At 40.4% G+C, this 18,496-nt stretch overlaps 1 protein-coding gene across 9 annotated transcripts in view; it reads right to left on the minus strand.

Moving 5' to 3' along the window:
- Positions 1–18,496, minus strand: part of PHF7 (PHD finger protein 7) — a 52,637-nt gene that overhangs the window by 15,809 nt on the left and 18,332 nt on the right. For 7 of the 9 annotated variants that reach the window (XM_072650086.1, XM_072650098.1, XM_072650067.1 and 4 more), the window contains 5 exons: positions 10,659–10,750; positions 8,994–9,119; positions 8,602–8,726; positions 2,108–2,267; positions 1,351–1,457 (listed from right to left, as the gene is read on the minus strand). In XM_072650086.1, coding sequence (XP_072506187.1) covers positions 1,351–1,457; positions 2,108–2,267; positions 8,602–8,726; positions 8,994–9,119; positions 10,659–10,750 — 610 coding nt within the window. Of the gene's footprint in view, positions 1–1,350; positions 1,458–2,021; positions 2,268–8,601; positions 8,727–8,993; positions 9,120–10,658; positions 10,751–18,496 lie in introns of all 9 variants that reach the window. The other 2 variants (XM_072650116.1, XM_072650107.1) reach the window with 2 other exon arrangements.

Here is an 18,496-nt window from a genome sequence, read left to right on the forward strand (position 1 = left end):
AGAATGAACACAATCCTTACTTCTAGGAGCTTACATTCTAACTGGGGAGATAAAATACATCCAGAGGAAACACAAAGTGATTTGGGGTTGACAAGAACAGAGATCTCACATCAGAAGTAGAGCTTCAGTTGAGTTTTGCACAGAGCTAGAGATTCTAAGAGGCAGAGGCAAGGAAGAAGACAGGGCATTCCAGGCAAAAAGAACACTAGCCAGTGCAAAGGCATGGAGGAAGGAGACAGGAAAGGAGGGAGGATAGGGCAGTGCTACAGGAAAAAACCATGTTTCAGGGGCAGTAATGTGTCTGGAGAGAGAGGGTAGAGACAAATTATAAATGGTTTTAAATGTAAAATAGAAAGTTGCACTGTATCTTAGAGGTAATAAGGAACCACCAAAGCTCTTTGAGTAGGGGAGTGACAGACTGTGCTTTAGAACTATCAGTTTGGCAATTGTTTGGATGATGGACTGGAGAAGAGAGACTGCACGTTCAGCAATCAATCAAAAAGTAATTGCAAGAGTTCAAGGGAGAAGTGATGAGGGAGCATGAATTCCAGAGATGTGGTGGAGGGTGGTTCAGCAAGACTTGGTAACTGTTTCTTTGTGATAGGGTGAGACTGAAGAATGAAGGATGACTCCTAATTTGCCAACCAGGATGATTCAAAGAATGGTAGCACTATGGACAAGAATAGAGAAGGCCCAGGGATAGGATAAGAGGAAAAGGTAATGAATTTTGTTTGTGCATACTGAGTTTGAAAGGCCCATAGGTCATCCACATTGAGATGCAGGCTGTTGGGGATGCAGGACTAGAGCTCAAGAGAGAAATGAAGAATGGGTTTGTCTATTTAGGAGCCATCTTCACGGAGATCAGTGAATGCATGGAAGCTCATAGGACCCACTAAGAGAAACAAGGAGGGGAGAGGAGAGAAAAACCCTGGGATGCACACACACACACACACACACACAGAGGAGGTGGGATGTTTCATGGATAATTTAGCAAAGGAGACTGAAAAGGATCAGTCAAACAGGTGAGAGAACTGGGAGAGAGCTTAGTAAATGCTTGCTGAAAAAAAAATGATCCAATTCTCAGGAGAGGAGCTGGGAGGACAGATTTATACCATTACCCCTATAAGTGGGAGTAGAGGGCTTATCCCATTCATCCTGATAAGCATCACCCCAGAATCTAAGAAACCTAGTAATTCTAAGTCACCATGCAAATTCTTTCAAAACAGCTGCTCATCTGCTTTAATTAGGCCTCTTTCACTGCAGCTTACAGGCCTATCCTACCTCCTGATCTCTTACACTACCGAGCCGCCCACTTCTGTGCTAGGTATCTGTCTAAGGCGCTCCTGTTACCTGTCTGGGATATGTATTCCCATTCTTAACATTTCTTTAGGAAATTCCTCTCGATTATTACACTGAGGACATTTGAAGAAATGCTTTGCTGATGTGTGGGCATATTTCTGTAAAAGAAACAGGGGTAAAGACTCATGAACACCTCCCATACATATACACACCCTATACCACCACCTTAGAAAAGCGACTGCCCACTGCGAAGTCTAGTGTGGGGATTGGTGAAGCTGATCACAAATAGGGAGGATCTTAGTGACGTAAAGAGAAGGACTGGCATGGAGTGAGGTGTGTATGCTAGAAGGCCAACTCTCTGACCTAGAAGAAAGGGTGCCCAAGTAATGCCCTAGCTAATATCAGCTTTCATCCCTAATCCTGGAGGCCTGTGCAGTTGAGGTACTTAGTGGGACTGACAATCTGGACAGCTATAGTTCCTGTTCCTTTTATCTCTGAAGGCTGAGCTGGTCCTGGAACTATCCTATGGATCTGTTCAGTTAAACATTTCCCTTAATTTTTTGGCATGGTCCTGGAAACAGTTCGGCTACGTGTGGGTCTTAGAGACCCAAGTCTGAAGTTCCTAAGACTGCTCCCTGACCTGACCAGACTCCTATCTAGACTGCTAGGACTGGGCCAAAACCACACAGGCCTCCAGAGTTGGGGAGAAGGCTGATGTTTACCTGGGCATTCCCTTGGATGCTTTTGCTTCCAGGTCAGACAGTGGTACAGGCCTCAGGGGGAGCCTGAGGCAGGTAACCCTCCCCACCTGTATGCACTTTCGGTGGTATATCATGCGACTGCAGCATGGACTCTGAATGTTATCATCATTCCCTCCAGACAAGCTTTCACAACACAAGATGCAGTCGTCCTCTGCCCGTTTCTCTGGCTGAATGTCCTGCGTTGGGCGATGTTTTTCACAAAATGATCTGCAACAGAGGAACCACACTAGGTTTCTAACAACAGGAGGATGGGTCAGGGCTATACCAAGTGTTGCTAAGCAGACAGTATGAAATCTTAAATTTTTTTTTGATCTTATGTGTCTCACTTTTTAAGTTTGTATTTTTTAACATAAAATTTGGTATATTTTTATTTTAAGTTGAGCAAAACTAATTCGTGCATTGGCTATGTCAAAAAAACAAACTTCTCAATCTGTGTTGAGTCTATCAGCTCTCTATCTGCAGGTGGGGAGCATGTTTTAACTTGAGTCCTCTGGAATTGTGGTTGGTCATCATGTTGATCAGAATTCCCAAGTCTTCCAAGGTTATTTGTCTTTACAATATTGTCAAGGTTAAATTGTCTGGGTTCTGTTCATTTCACTCTATCAATTCATGCAAGTCTTCTCAAGTTTATCTAAAACCATCCCCTTTATATAATTTCTTATAGCACAACACTATTCCATCACATTCATATATCATAACTTGTTCAGCTACTCCCCAACTGATAGTCTCCTCTTGTTTCTAACTCCTTTCCACCAAAAAGAGAACTATTATGAATATTTTTGTCCATATGGATCCTTTTCTGCTTTTTTTAAAAAATCTCTTTAGGGTATAGACCTAGTAATGCTGAGACAGTTTAATAATTTTTTTGGACATAGTTCCAAATTGCTTTCCAGAATGGTTAGACCAGTTCATAGCCCCTCAACCATTTGTCATTTTCCTTTTTTTGGTCAACTTCACTAATCTGATGGGTGTTTTAAATTTTTACTTCTCTAATTAGTAGTGGTTTAGAGCATTTTTAAAATATAGTTCTTGATAGCTTATAGTTCTATGAAAACTGTTTATTCATATCCTTTGACTATTTATTATTTGGAGAATGACTCATTCTTATAAATTTAATTCAATTCCCTATATATCTTAGAAATGAGACTTTTATCAGAGAAACTTGCTGTAAGGATTTTTTCTCCATTTACCTGCTACCAAATTTGTTTTGTTTGTGCAAAAAACTTTAAAAATTTTATGTAATCAAAATTGTCCATTTTGCCTTCTGGGATTATCTTGCTTGACTGTGAACTCTTCTATATTCATAGATCTGACAGGTAATTTCTTCCTTGTTGCTCTAATTTGTTCATAATGTTAACCTTTATTTTAAGGCATGTACCCAATGGAGCTTGTCTTGTTATATGGTGCAAGCAGCTGGTCTACACTTAAGTTTCTGACAGATCGCTCTCCAGTTTTCCCCACAGTTTTTGTCAAATACTGAATATTTGCCCCAATGCCTGGGATCTTTGGGTTTATCAGACAATTGGCTACTGCGCCATTATGTAACTATCTAATCTGTCCCAATGATTAACTCTTTTTTAATCTGTACGAAATTGTTCTGGCAATTACAGAACGAGATCTGGTATTCTTAGGTCCCCTTCCTCCCCACTTTGTTTCATTAATTCTCTTGAGATTCTTAACTTTTTTATTCTTCCAGATAAATTTTGTTATGATTTTTTCTAGTCTTATAAAGCAATGCTTTGGTAGTTTGATTGGTATGGTACTGAATATTAAACTAATATTGTCACTTTTATTATGGTTACTCAGGCTACTCATGAGCAATTAATATTTCTCCAATTATTTACATCTGTCTTTATTTGCATAAGGAGTGCTTTTTAACTTTGCTCATACTGTTCCTGTGTGTGAATGGGAAAATAGAAATCTCTTTCTTTTTCCTTACTAGGTTTTACTGGTAACAGACAGAAGTGTTGATGATTCACATGGGCTTGTTTTATATTCTGTAATTTTGCTGAAGTTGTTTCAATTAGTTTTTTTACTTGACGCCAACCAAACTCTAAGTTAACCATCACATATCATCACCAAAAAAGTCATTTTGTTTCCTCCTTGTCTATGCTTATTCTCTCAATTAGTTATTTATAAAAGATTATTTAAATTTTAGCTTCATTATAGTTTGTTGAATAAAATACTGTCCTTTATGATTTATTCAATAACTATTTTCCTTCAACAAATACAATTCCTTGGGTGCACAGCCTAGTGCAATATGTTCCACACGCCTATCTTGCTAACATACAACTGGTAATGTTTCCTACGGACTGCACCTTAAACAGAGTGCCAAATGATTCCAATATGGCCCACAGCGGACTGCTTAGAAAAAGCTGAAAATGGTGCGGTCCCTGAAAGTAAAGGGTGACACCCTCATATCAGAGTGCTCGCTGTCTTGGGGAGGAGGGAGAAAAATCTGGAACTCAAAATTGTATAAAAGTTAATGTTGAAAACTATCTTTATATGTAATTGAAAAAAATACTATTAAGGAAAAATTTTTAAAGTGTATACTATGAAAAAAATGAGGAGAGAGCAGCTTTTGTAGGGGGAGGAGTAAATTCTTAACTAAAGAAAGCCTTTGAATTATGTGAAATTAAAAAGCTTTTGCACAAATAATAATAATAGCTAGCACTTATATAGTGCTTTAAGTTTTGCAAAGCGCTTTTTAAAGACTATTTTATCCTTGTAACAACCTGGGAGATAGGTGCCACTATTATTCCTATTTTATACATAAAGAAACTGAGGAGGGCAGAGATTAAGTGACTTGCTCAGGGTCACCCCCACTGCCCCTCAAATGCCTTGGACAAAATTAAGGTAGCTAAGATAAGAAAGAAAAGCTTCTACGGGAAAGAACATCTTTGCATCGAATCTCTCTGACAAGGGTATGACATGCAACGTATACAGAGTTAGTAGAAATATTTAGACTAAAAGCCAAGGATAAAAGTGGTAAAAAGAAGAACTGCAAACTACCAACTTCCATATTCAAGATAGTTCCAAATTACTAATAATCAGAGAAATGAAAATCAAAAAGTCTGAGGTTTTATCTCACACTTAGCAAACTTGGCAAAGATGACAAAAGGTGGAAACATTCCAAGTTGGAGGTCCTACAAGAAGGCACACTAACACGCTGTTGATGTAGGAGTGACTTGGTCTAATTATTTTGGAAAGTAGTTTAGAATCAAGAATCTTAAAAGTGCCTAAAATGTTCAAAATAAATACAATTAAAAATGTTGATATTCTCTGATTTAGAGATTCTACTATGAGGCGCATGTTCCTGAAAGGCCAAATACAAAAGATCTCATACACACCAAAATATTCAAAGGATTTTTTTGCAGTAGCGAAGAATTGGAAGCAGAGTTGATGTCCATTTGTTGAGGTTTAGGGGTACTCAGGACATCAAAATACTAACATGCAGGATCCTGCCCAAATGAATTCAACTCAAGCCTTCTTTCAGCCAAAGAAACACAAAGTTTATTTAAGATCTGCCGTACTGGGTAGACTCTTAAGGAATGGGAGCATTGTGACACTTGTATTGACAAGCAGACTAGATAGAAGCTGAGCTAGATTGAATCTGAGCATTTTCATGGAGGCAAGATGGATCTTATATACAGAAAGATTGTGGGAGAGATCTAGGGTTGGCCAAGTAGTCCGGCATATCTACAGGAGGGGTTTAGGAAAGGTCTTGATAGGAGGGGACAGTACTTGAGGTGACTACACCTCGGATACCAGGAACCAAGAAAATAGGATTTTGATGGGATCAAGGGTGGGAAGTAGCTGGAAGCAATCCAGAGGTAATAGACAATGGAGTGTTAGTCTAGGTTAAGGCTAACAGATTTGGGCATGAAAAGCCAAATCAAGTGGAAAGATTCAAGGAGAAGATTCAATGAGCCTTAAATTCTTTTGGAGTAAAGGATAAAGGGTGAAGGTCTCAGCTGGGCCTATACCCTATAAGCCCGGCCTCAAACACATGGAACCCAAATTCTTTTGGGATAAAGGGTGAACGTCTTGAAAGTTTTGTACCCCATCACATAAACAAAGTGTGATACATGAATGCAATGGAATATCTGCACTGAAGGGAGAGGCAAATATAAAGAATTTCAGAAAAACATGAAAAACCTCCTATGAATTGGAGAATGAAGCAGAGCCAAGAAAACAATATAGATGTTGACTATAATAATATAAAAACTAAGAACAATAAAATAAAAACTAAAAGCTGTGTAATCATACTGATCATGCTTAGACCCAGAGAACAGTTGAAGAAAGGCTTCTTCCACCTTTCTTTGTGGAGGTACCAGGCAGGGTGCTATGGGTGTGGAATACAGCATATACTAGTAGATGTGGTTGATGTGTTTGGAAATTATTTGCTAGAAGGGATGACATCTTGGATATGGGGTAGGGGGAGGACATATTCAGAAACGAAGATGGTATAAAAACCAAGTATACCAACAAAAATGTTTTTTTTAACTGTTTTATTGATTCTCACTAACACTATATTGACATGCAAAGCCAAATTAGCCAGGTCCTATATTTCCCCATTCCTAAAGACACCAACTTGGTTTTAAACAGCTGTCAAAGAATGCCAGATGTTCATAACTCAAGGTTGGGGAGAGAAGCAAACATTTAATCCTTGTGAAGTTTCCAAGTGACTTAAAATATGATATTCTACGTATAGAGTATGTCTTTAGGAATGTGTTTCCAAAAAGCTTAGGACTAAGCCCTAAGTTTTCCAGAGAACTCAGAGCACAGTGACATCACTAATCATATCTGGGTTCAATGTGTGATTTGAATAGATATCACCACAAGAGAGTCACACTGAATCTGATGTAGCAAAGAGGGATACAACATACCAGAGCCCTCATTCCATTGCTGATTAAGGCTGACATCTTTCTTGAAAACAGGCTAAGTAAGTTCTCATAGTAATTAGAGTTAAAAGAAGTCTAGAATTTTACCTTACCACCTTTAAAGGGATCTGTTTTAACTGTATCTGCTAAACACACTGAGGACCCTGAGGCCTGAGTGGAAGTCTCAGTGGAGTCAGCATATAGTCTTTTGAGTTCATATATATTACGTCACCAAGAATGACAGCATCTGTGTCTGCTTTAGTTTGAGTAACAGCCACATTTGTTTCTTGATCCATCCTTTGGAATTTCAGAAGATGGAGAAGATGAGCAGACTCACAACTAAGAAGCTTCTTGGCCGGCAGATCAGCTGGAGGAGGTCGAACATTAAGCAATGGACTCAGCTTAGAGAAGCTCCAAAAGGAACAAATAATGGTGTAACTCTCTCAAGAACTCTATATGCTATGAAATCTTGGTTCCAAGAGAAAGCACAAGGTAATATGTACTCCACAGCCTAGGAAATTTGTTAATCTGCAACACAGCCCCAAAGAATAGATCCAAAATGATCTATTACCCACAGGGGAATTAGTTGGACTCTCTGGCAACCAGGAAGAGAGAAGAAATGAAGAACCAGCCAAGAGAAGTCCTAGCATGGCCCATCAACCAATTGCAAATGGACAGTTGGAACCAGATGATGTTCCATGGAAAGGTTCCAAATAACAATTTGGATGATGAGGAACCTATAGGTGGGTACCTTCTCAAGGAATAGAAAACCGCAGGCCTTATTACCACCTGTGACTGTGCTGAGATGAAAAAGAAGGAATGAATTCAGTGGCTGGCCTTTTGCTGCTTAATACTCCAGCTATGAAAGCTCCAAGGAAGAGAAGCCACATACAGAATCTGACTCATCTGGTGCTACAGTTAGCAGTGGGCGACTATAGCTTGGCTGAGACACAGGAGGTCAATGGGTCTGAGGATGCAAAGGTTGCAGAATGGATAGTGAGTTGTCACAGGAGTGGCTGGACTGGTCAGTGATCTGGCTGATACATAATGTCCCACGGATAATGAGAAAGGAAGTTATACATGTCTATCTATAGTCATACAATGTACATTCATGGAGTGTATACAGTGTATATTTTGCATATGACTTCAACATATGACACTGTATACTATAAAAACCTGATATGTAAATACCATGGAATATGTATTTCATGATCTTTGTATTTGGCCTACTGTATACAACTTGGCTACATGTTTCTGCATGTTACCTGTTTGTCTGGTATAATGGATACAACCCTAATGAGGAAGTGATGATAATTACCTGTGACTGCTATGTGCCAAATCATGAGGCAATGGAAAAATCTGAAGAGACTGCAAACGTTCTACAAATATGTCACTCCATTTCCCACAAGGCTTGAAGTCAAGAGAGCACCTCCCCAAGGGTGGGCTATCCAAGGGTCTGATGTGGGGACATCAGCAGGTAAGGTCTTACTGACCGGGAGCTCATTCTATAGTGTGGATCGTCATCACCTCCAAACAATAATGCAGAACCAAAGTAAAGGAGGGATTCAAACAAGGCCCATGACAACCTGCTTTCAATTTCATCCCAGCTAAGGCAAACTCTAAATTGGCAGCTCCAACTTTGCATCCCAAATACTCACTTGTACTCTCCAAAAAACTGTGAGATGCAGCCTCTCTCTCGGCCACAGGGTAAATGAAAGTTTCTTCGGCACCTTTCCTTCTGGCAGAAGATGGCAGCTCCCTTTTTCTTGCACACAAAGCAGGTCTGTAATTGAGACCCCAGAGAGTGCTCACAGCCCCAGAAGGGAGAACCCACAGTCCCCAACACATTTGTAAGGAGTAGCAGGCCTCTCCGGCCCTGGGAGGTGGTGGTAGGGTCCCTATGAAAGCCCCAGGGCCTGTCTGTGCTCCTCAATTAGGATCTTCAGCCACCCAGAGTCTGGAGCAGATGGGGAAAACACCATGCCCAACAAGCATCCAGAACCCAACAGGGGGAAAGGGGGCAAGGGTCCGTATTTTCAGGGTTTCTAGCCTTCCTAGCAGCACGGCTTGTCTCCTTTTTGATGTCCTCAGGTAAGAATCCATGGAAGCCATCACTGGCCTGGCCCCGCTGGGGCAGTCCACTCGACAGGATCTGGAAGGCAGTAGCACAGATAGACTACAATCATCAGTGAAGAGCAAGATAGCAGAGTGTAGTGGTGAGGTTTATCATGATGTATAACAATGCATATGCACATATCTCACTTCAAGGTCTATAAAGCATTGCACTCAAAATGATCTTACGAGAGGGCGGTACCAGCACAGGTGTATCCAATTCACAGATGAGAAACCAAGGCACAGAGAGGCTAAATCATTTACTCAGTGTCACATAATTAATAAAGTGTTACATAGGACTCAAAGTTCAGTTGTCTGATTCCAAGGCCAACAGAGTTTCTATCACTACTTAAACTGAAGAAGGAGAAAAACCAAACTAGTGTAATGGGGTCAGGCAGAGGAGACAGGTTGTGGTTGTGTTCATCCTTTGTTTTTGAAGAAGCCCATGACCTCAGAGAAATGATGACATGACTTGTATTTGACTTTGATTTGAGTGAGGGAGGGCTGTGAAGGTCAGCAGCCTCACTTTCTCCTCCTGAGCCATGTGGATCCAGTGACCAGACATTCATCAGGATGACTGGAGAGGCCCAGGATACATTGGGAGACCTTGGCCTTTTTCACCTAAGGCCTATTCAGGTTCTCAGAGTGAGGTGAGGCCCATTCAGTGAATAGACCTCTTTAAGAAGTAATCAGGGAATGGCCCCTTTAATGAGCAAAAGAAAAAAATATAAGTAAATCAAGCTGGGAGGGAAAGGGCAACAGTTACTATTGATAATCAGTCTTAAGCAAAGGAGGGCCCAGAAAACAGCCATTAAGTGGAGTTGGGCAGGGACCTATTGTTGTCCTATCTATGGTGCACTGGATAGAGCACCAGTGCAGGAGTCAGGAGAACCTGAGTTCCAATCTCACCTCAGACATGACACTTACTAGCTGTGTGACCTTGGGCAAGTCACTTAACCCCAACTGCCTCATCCTGGGTCATCTCCAGTCATCCTGATGAATATCTGGTCATTGGACTCAGATGGCTCTGGAGGAGAAGTGAGGCTGGTGACCTGCACAGCCCTCCCTCACTCAGAACAAAGTCAAGTGCAAGTCATGTCATCATTTCTCTGATGGAGTGGTCTTCTTTGGCAACAAAGGACGAACACACGTGAACTTCAGAGTACACAGGGTTTAAGGTTTTGAGAAAGACAGACAGAAAAAGAAAGGAAGAAAGGAAGGAAGGAATAAACGAAGAAACAAGGAAACAAAGAAATATAGCCTACTGGCCTAGACCCCAAGTTAACTGGATATCCTCTGGCCATCCAAATTTACCTTCCTTTGGAGAGAAGGAGGCGGGGAACAGAAGGGAGAGGATGTCCCCATTCAGGCAGCTCAGTCTACTCACAGGTTGTGTTCTTTCATTTTTGAAGAAGACCATGCCATCAGAGAAATGATGACATGACTTGCCCTTGACTTGATTTTGGGTGAGGGAGGGTGGTGCAGGTCACCAGCCTCACTCCGCCTTCTGAGGCATCTCATGAGACAGGTAAGAACCGAACAAAGTAAGGAATAACAAACAAAAGTCACTGGGAATTTAAAGGAGGGAAGGGGATATACTCACAAGACAGAAATAATGGATACGGAGGTTATCTCTTTGCAGAAACTCCCCTAACTTTTCAGGATCTCCTGGTTCTTGGAGGCACATTCGGCAAACTAGAAGAGATCAGGCGAGAAGAATGAGTCTAGAATGCAAATTTGACTCAAGGGAAAAGCCATAATTTTAAGACAAAGTGGGTGGGATTTTGCTCCATTTGCGGAGAACAAAAGTTAATACATGTTTTCCCTGATGGTACAAGTTTTTAACACATGTGCAATTTCTTTTTTTAAAATGAAATGTGTTATTGATGCATTTTTTTTAAACACAATCACCACTTCTCCAATAACCTCCACAATTTTGGACTTAGAATTCTAATGGTATGGGGAAGTACTAATTAAAAAAATTCTAGTAATGCAGACAGCAGCATTTTTATATGGAGCACTGTGTAACTTATAAAGACTTGTCCAAGATTTTGAGGAGATGAGTTACTCTCCCGGGGACATACCGCTAAGTATGTATAAGAGGCAGAATTTGAATCTGGGTCATCTTGACTCAGACACAAGCTCTCTGTCTACTCTACACACTGCCCTCCAAGCATATTCCCTTTTAGTCCAGACCTGTAATGTCACTGGCATATAGGGCACTCCAGGCGAAGAAACTTCTTTCACCTCTACAGAGTAGCTACTCTTGGGCAATTTCTAGCCTAAGATGAACAGCTGTCAGTCTTCCTTTACAACTTTTTTAAGCAGCTAAGCAACACCCACCTCCCTCCCCGCCAAGGGTTAGGAGCGCTATGATGGCAATGTCACAACAATGTACTCTTTCTGCACAGAGAAACAACTCAGTTTTGTGCTTAATTGGCAAGAATAATTAAACCAGGAAGTTACCAAATGACCTCCTGCTGAATAACACCCATGGTAAGACATTGTTTGAGTACAAACCTGGGATTTTGATGGTGAGGGAATTCTTGTTACAACGTTCACCAATGTAACCTGACAACTCTTAGCAACTTAGGAGAGTTCAGGGAGCTGTCTGTTTGTCCAGTGTGAGAGGCAGAGCTTGAACCCAGCTCTCTGTCCACTCTACAATCCTGACTCTCTTGCTCAACAGGATTCTACTAGTTTGAGCACGAGCCCTAAGGAATTTTAAAAACTTCTCTCACTTTTCCATGGCTTGTGGGAAAAAATGGTTGGCAACACAATAGAGGTACAGCATGCTATAGCTGGATTCTGTATGATCTGCATGATCTTCCAAAAATGTTGGGTGAGCATGAGAAAAGACCTTTCAAAGGTTAGACTGGCTGAAGATATGTGTGTATGATTAAATGAGGAAACAAGCACTTCTTAACTATATGCACAGGGTACTGTGCTAAATGTTAGAGATACAAACATAAGGAAGTAAGACGATTGCTGCCTTCAAAGAGTATACATTATTTAAAAAAAAAATTTATTCTGGACTTAAACATCATAAAAAAAATACACAACCAGAAATATTCTGTAAAAAATCATGAATTTCCATTTTACATTGCTTGCTTTTTAAAATATACAATAAATTCTACACGTCTTTCAAAAATTGTACTGTTTGACCTTCTGAACTTCTTTCCTCTTCTGTGCATTTTAAATTTTGTTGCGATGGTTCTTTGCGGGGAGGGGAGGAGAAGCAGTATTGCTACTGCTATCCACCCCTCTTAGTCGGGAGAAAGGAAAAAAAAATCTTTGTAACAAATAAACATAATCAAGCAAAATGAATCTCTATAGCGGTCATGTCCAAAAACATGCCTCCTCATCTTGTGTACGTTCCATCTCTGTCAGGAGATGGGTGACATGCTTCATTGGAACTCCTCTAGAGACGTGGTTGGTCAGTGCTTTGACTGGATTTCTTAAACTTTTCCAAGCTGTTCAGTGTATAAATGATTTCACTCAGCACCAGTTCATACTTTTGAAAATTATCTCTGAAGATCCCTCTTTTGTCATTTCTTAGGAAACAATATTCCATTCCATTCACAGACCACCATCTGTTCAGATATTCCCCATTTGCCTAAGGGGGACAATATAAGGACCCCCTCAGATTTTAGCTTTTTTCTCCTTTTAGGATCAGGAAGTTTGCTTTGCTTCTCATTATTCCTCAGGATTATCCTCTCTCTTCATCAACTCCATCCCTCCATGCTTGTTTCCTTGCTGAGACATATTTTTACACCCAACTGTATGTATATAAATACATTCACCCTCCTTTGTCCATTTCAGATAAGAACGTGGTTCATCTAATGTATTCCCCCCACTCCTTCCTCCATATTTATATAGTCTTCTCATACACCTAATTATGAGAAATAGCAAACTCTATGCCCTCTTTCTCCTTTCAACACTAGTTGAAACTCTGGAGTAGATACAAGGCTGCAGGGCTGCCTGCCTCTGTTCAGGCAGTCATACTGGCTATAAATCTATCTTACATTCTAATTGGCGAAGGCAACATATGTAGCTGGAGTTGGATAGGGTTGAATGGGAAAGGGTAGGCTGGAGTCTGGAAAATGAGACAAGTCTAGAAACCAGGAGGCCTTAGAACAGGTGAGATGACATAAGATGACAGTTTATCACTCAGAGGTTACCTAGTTGGTCTGAGGGCAGCCAGGTGGTGCAGTGGATAGAGCAGGAGTCAGGAGAACCTGAGTTCACATCTCACCTCAGACACTTGACACTCACTAGCTGTGTGGCCTTGGGCAAGTCACTTAACCCCAATTGCCTCATCCTGGGTCATCTCCAGTCATCCTGAGGAATATCTGGTCACTGGATTCAGATGGCTCTGGAGAAGTGAGGCTGGTGACCTGCATAGCCCTCCCTCACTCAAGACAAAGTCAAGTGCAAGTCATGTCATCATTTCTCTGATGGCACGGTCTTCTTTGGCAACGAAGGACGAACACACAGTTGGTCTGAATTTGTCAACTGACAAACAATGTTCTTCAGTGCCTCTGTCCAACTGTCTCAGCAGAGGGTGAGTACAAACCTGAGAAGAAAGGAGTTATCACCAGCTGGCCACATCTCAAGAACCTTTGAGAGTTAAAGACTTATCTAGGAAAAGGTGGTTGTTATCAGAACTTACAAATTATGATGTCATCCTCTAAACTATCTAACTTCTATATAGTTGGGCCTGAGAAACACCACAGTCAGAACCTGGCCCGAAGCTTTCAGACTGCTGGGATGAGAACTGCAAGAAGAATCTGCTTAGAAACGGTAAAACTGTATTCAAGAAATGGAATCCTTGAAAACTTGAATAGAACAAACGGAAATCAATGATTCCATGAGAGAACAAAATCAAAAGATTAAAAAGAGAAGGAAATGTAATATATCTGATATAAGAAAAACCAAACTCTGGAAAACAGGTCAAGGAGAGAGAATTTAAGAATTAGAATCCAAAATAAAACCAAGATAAAAAATATAGCCTACAAAATTATATTTCAAAAAATCATAAACGAAAACTATATAGTTCTATTAGGACCAAAGGGCAAAGTACATCATAAATGAAAACTTTAAGTCTATTAGAGCCAAAGGACAAAGTTAGACTCCAACAATCATTTTCTGAAAGGGATCCCCAGGAATGTCATAACCAAAAATCACTGATAAATTGTCAAGTTTCCCTCTTGTAAAGTGTTTTGCCATGTTTCCCCTCCTTCCTCTTGCTGTAGATCATGGGAAAGACTTTAGAGAATGAGAAAAGGGGCTTACTTGCATTTGCATAAAGCACCACTGGTACATGCAAAAGCGGTAGATCAAGTCCTTAAAAGTCTATTCATGACCCAGAAGCCTGAGCTTGAAGCTTAGCGAAGTCAGCATACTGTCTCTCTAGTATCTGAATACAGCACACCCTCCCTCTGGGGCTATTTCCCCAAATGCCACCCTAGCTAGCAGGCTGGGTCTCCCAAGGTTAACTACAACTTTTTCTTAGGTCCCTGGTCCATGGGTTTCTAGTAGTCACACATCTGATAATTTGAAGCACACTTGTGTGCTTAGTAAATAATCTTTTAAAAAAAAAGTATTTATTAATTTAGTAAGAACAATTGGTTCAAAATTATTCCCATCCCCCCCCCCCCCCCCAAAGCCTATGGCACACTCTACTTGCTCAGAATTCAGGGGAAGAGAATTTAAAAGTACAACAATGATATTAAGTAAGATACATGTGTAAAGAATATGTGTGACCAAAGGGTAAACCTAATTCCTTGTTACTGGAAGCCCTTTCTTGAGTTTATAGCAACATTCTTTTCTGGTTCAGAGTTCCATGCCTTGAGATTATGTTCTTTGGATATCTTTCTGAATCTGATTCTGTTTTTTGGTGTACTTCTTTTTGCTATGGGCTGGATTTATTGTTTTGTACTAGTCCAGTGTCTCTGTGTCAACAGGGGAGGAGGAGTGTAACACTATCCACACCCCATCCCTACCCATCTCTCTGGCAGAAGCAAGAGGGTCTGACCTCTTCAAGCTGTTCCTGAATCTAGAAGCTACCAAAGCTGGACTGAACTGGCTTGCTGTATTATGCATAAGTCCAGAGATGTGTCTGATTTCTCCCACATCACAAAATATTTCCTATGGTATTATCTTCTTTCATTCAATCACCCAAGTAGAAGCTTTACTCGTCCCCAAATGATTAAGGGCTTGTTCTAACTAGTCAACCTTTGACTGATTCAATTGGGAAACCTGGGCCTTCCTGGTTAACATTAATTGGGGATAGAAACCTCCATCCTTGTATTTATGATACCCAAAATGAGTTACAGAAATTTTACTTTGGAAGTGCTACTTGAGTGAGAGCATGATTATTTTAAAAAATTATGTTTTTATTGATTTTTGTTTTTACATTATATTTACTTCTGAATGTAATCCCCTCACTCATCTCCTGCCCAGTGAACCTTCCCTTGTAACATAAATTTAAAAAAGAAAAAAAAGCAGTTTGGCATAACCAATGTATCAACCATATCAGACGGTACATGCAACATACCATGCACATAGTCCTCCACCTTAGCACTTGTGGTAAACACTAAAAAGTTAGGTTTCCACAAAATGTTGCAGTTTCAAAGTGGTGTAAGTTACAGAGCACTACTGACCAATCAGCTCTCAGGGCAACAAGGTAGCCTAACCACAAAGTTCCTGATAAAGGGGGCAATCCTGAAACTAGCCTACACCGGCTAGGGTCAATGGGGGGATTTTTATTCATTGTTGCATGCTTAGTAAACCTCATGCATGTAAGCATCCCACATAAAACTAGAACCTCATTATCTGAACATGGGGCCAATGATGAGGGAGGGGGACAGGCTTACTCTTATTTAGAGGAAAACATACAGTGGGTGTATCCGGTAGATTGCACCTCCGGAAGAGAACAGACCAATCTGTCTCTGGTGGGAGGATCTGTTCTGAATTAACAGTATAAAGCTTGGTCAGCACTCCCTCTTCTTGAAGAAGGTCCCAGCCTGCCTCTGGCCAGAAATGTAAGCCCATATTCTTTGGACTCTTCTTAAATAAGTTCACTTTGATGTTTGAATCACTGTGTCAAGTGCATTTCTAATAGCACTGAAGTAAAGAGGTTATATTTCTCAACTCCTGTCTAGGTCCAAGCCTGTCTACTATGATTAAGATGATTCGGTTCCACCGTTCTTTTCATTTCTGTTGTTGGAGTCCTTGTATGTACTGTCTTTCAGGTTTTGCTAACTTTGAACTGTGTCAATTTACATACCTTGCTTTTTCCAAATTCTTAATATTCATCTCCTTAGAATGCAATGATATTCCATTATACACATGTACCACAATTTGTTAAAGCATTTTCCAAACTACTGTTATCTACTTTATTTTCAGTCCTCTGCTACTACAAAAAAGGACTGCTATGAAAATTGTGGTATGTATGGAACTTTGCTTTCTTTGGCCCCTTTAGGCTCTGTCTCGTAGTAGGATCCCTAGGTCAAAGGATATGGACATTTTAGTTTCTTTTTAAAAGAACAATTCCAAACCGCTTTCAAGAATGGTTCATAGTCCCACAAACATAGGAATTATCGTCTATCTTCCTTTCCAACATTATTTCCATCTTTTGTCATCTTTGTCAGTTTGCTGGATCTGTGGTGAAATGTGAGGACTTGTTTTGATTTGCATTTCTATAATTATTACTGCAATCTTTCTTGTGGTTGTTAATAGTTCTCAACACTTGGGGAATGGCTCTTGGTCTTATATAATTATGTTAATTCCCTATATAATTTTAATCTTGTACCTTTATTAGAGATATTTGATATGATTTTTTTTCTAATTGGTAGTCTCCATTATCCTAGATGTGGCATTTTATTTGTTCAAAAAGCTTTTCAATTTCATGGAGCTAAAATTACCTATTTTATTTTTTGTGATTGCCTTCATCCTTTACTTAACCATAATTGTAAAAAGCTACAAGCCAAGACCAAAGTGGAGGGAGTGTTGGTGCATGATTTTCTGTTTGTGGATGATTATGCACTCAATGCAGCCTCTGAAGCTGAGATGCAACAAAGCGTGGATCAATTCTCTGCCACCTGTGCTAATTTTGGCCTAATAATTAACACCAAGAAAACACAGGTACTCCATCAGCCACCACCACACCATCCATACATGGAACCATTAGTTACAACAAATGGAGAAGTTTTGAATGCTGTGGATAAGTTCACTTACCTTGGTAGTGTACTTTCCAGGGATGTACACATTGACAATGAGGTTAATGCATGCATTGCCAGAGCTAGCTCAGTGTTTGGGAGGCTCTGAAGAAAAGTTTGGGAGAAAAGAGGTTTTAGACTGACTACCAAATTGAAGGTCTACAGAGCCATTGTTATATGCCTGTGAAACATGGACAGTCTACCAGCACCATGCCAAGAAACTGAATCGCTTCCATCTGAACTGTCTTAGGAAGATTCTGAGGATCACCTGGCAGGATAAGGTGCCAGACACTGAAGTCCTTACTCAAGCTGAACTGCCAAATATTCAAACTATGCTTCAGAGAGCGCAACTCTGATGGGCTGGCCAAGTTGTTCGAATGCCAAATGTACGCTTGCCAAAAAGACTATTTTATGGAGAACTTGCATGGGGCAGGCGATCTCATGGTGGCCAGAAGAAGCGATACAAGGACACTCTCAAGGTCTCTCTCAAGAACTTTGGATCTGACTGTGCAACATGGGAGACACTGGCACAGGACCGCTCAGCATGGTGTTCCCACATCAGAAAGGGTGCTGTGCTCTTTGAGAAAAGCAGAATTGAGACAGCACAAAGTAAAAAAATTTGGGATATCCAACCCAAATATTCACATGGACTATCTGTGCCCAATCTTTGGTGGAGCATTCCGAGCTCATACTGGTCTGATCAGCCAGTCAAACACACTGAAATTTCACTTTATCATGGTGATGTCATTTTGGTCCTCTTCGAAGACGAAGGACAACCACCAACCAACCAACCAAACCAATTGTAAAAGACAGTGCAATCCACTTTCATTAAATTTATGTATGTTGTATGTATTTATGTATTTTGTATATAATAAGCTGAATATCTTTTCGGAACTTACTGTAGTATGTGGTATAGAACACTTGTCCAAACCTTATTTTTGCTAATTGCTTTCAAGTTTTCCAAGCAGTTCTTATTAAATAGATATTTCTTCCTTAAGTTGTTTATTATTCTCTGGTTTATTGAACACTGATTCTTGCTTATCAAGAATAAGGTAAAACACTGCACACAGTAACAGCCACATTGTGTGATAACTTTGATAGACTTTGCTCTTCTTAGCAATGCAAGGATCTAAGACAACTTGAAAGGACTCATAATGGAAAATGCTATCCGCATCCAGAGAAGGAACTCTGGAGTCTGAATGCAGATCGAAGCAGACTA

The sequence above is a fragment of the Notamacropus eugenii genome, chromosome 1 (assembly GCF_028372415.1).
Source record: "Notamacropus eugenii isolate mMacEug1 chromosome 1, mMacEug1.pri_v2, whole genome shotgun sequence".
NCBI classification, from domain to species: Eukaryota; Metazoa; Chordata; class Mammalia; order Diprotodontia; family Macropodidae; genus Notamacropus; species Notamacropus eugenii.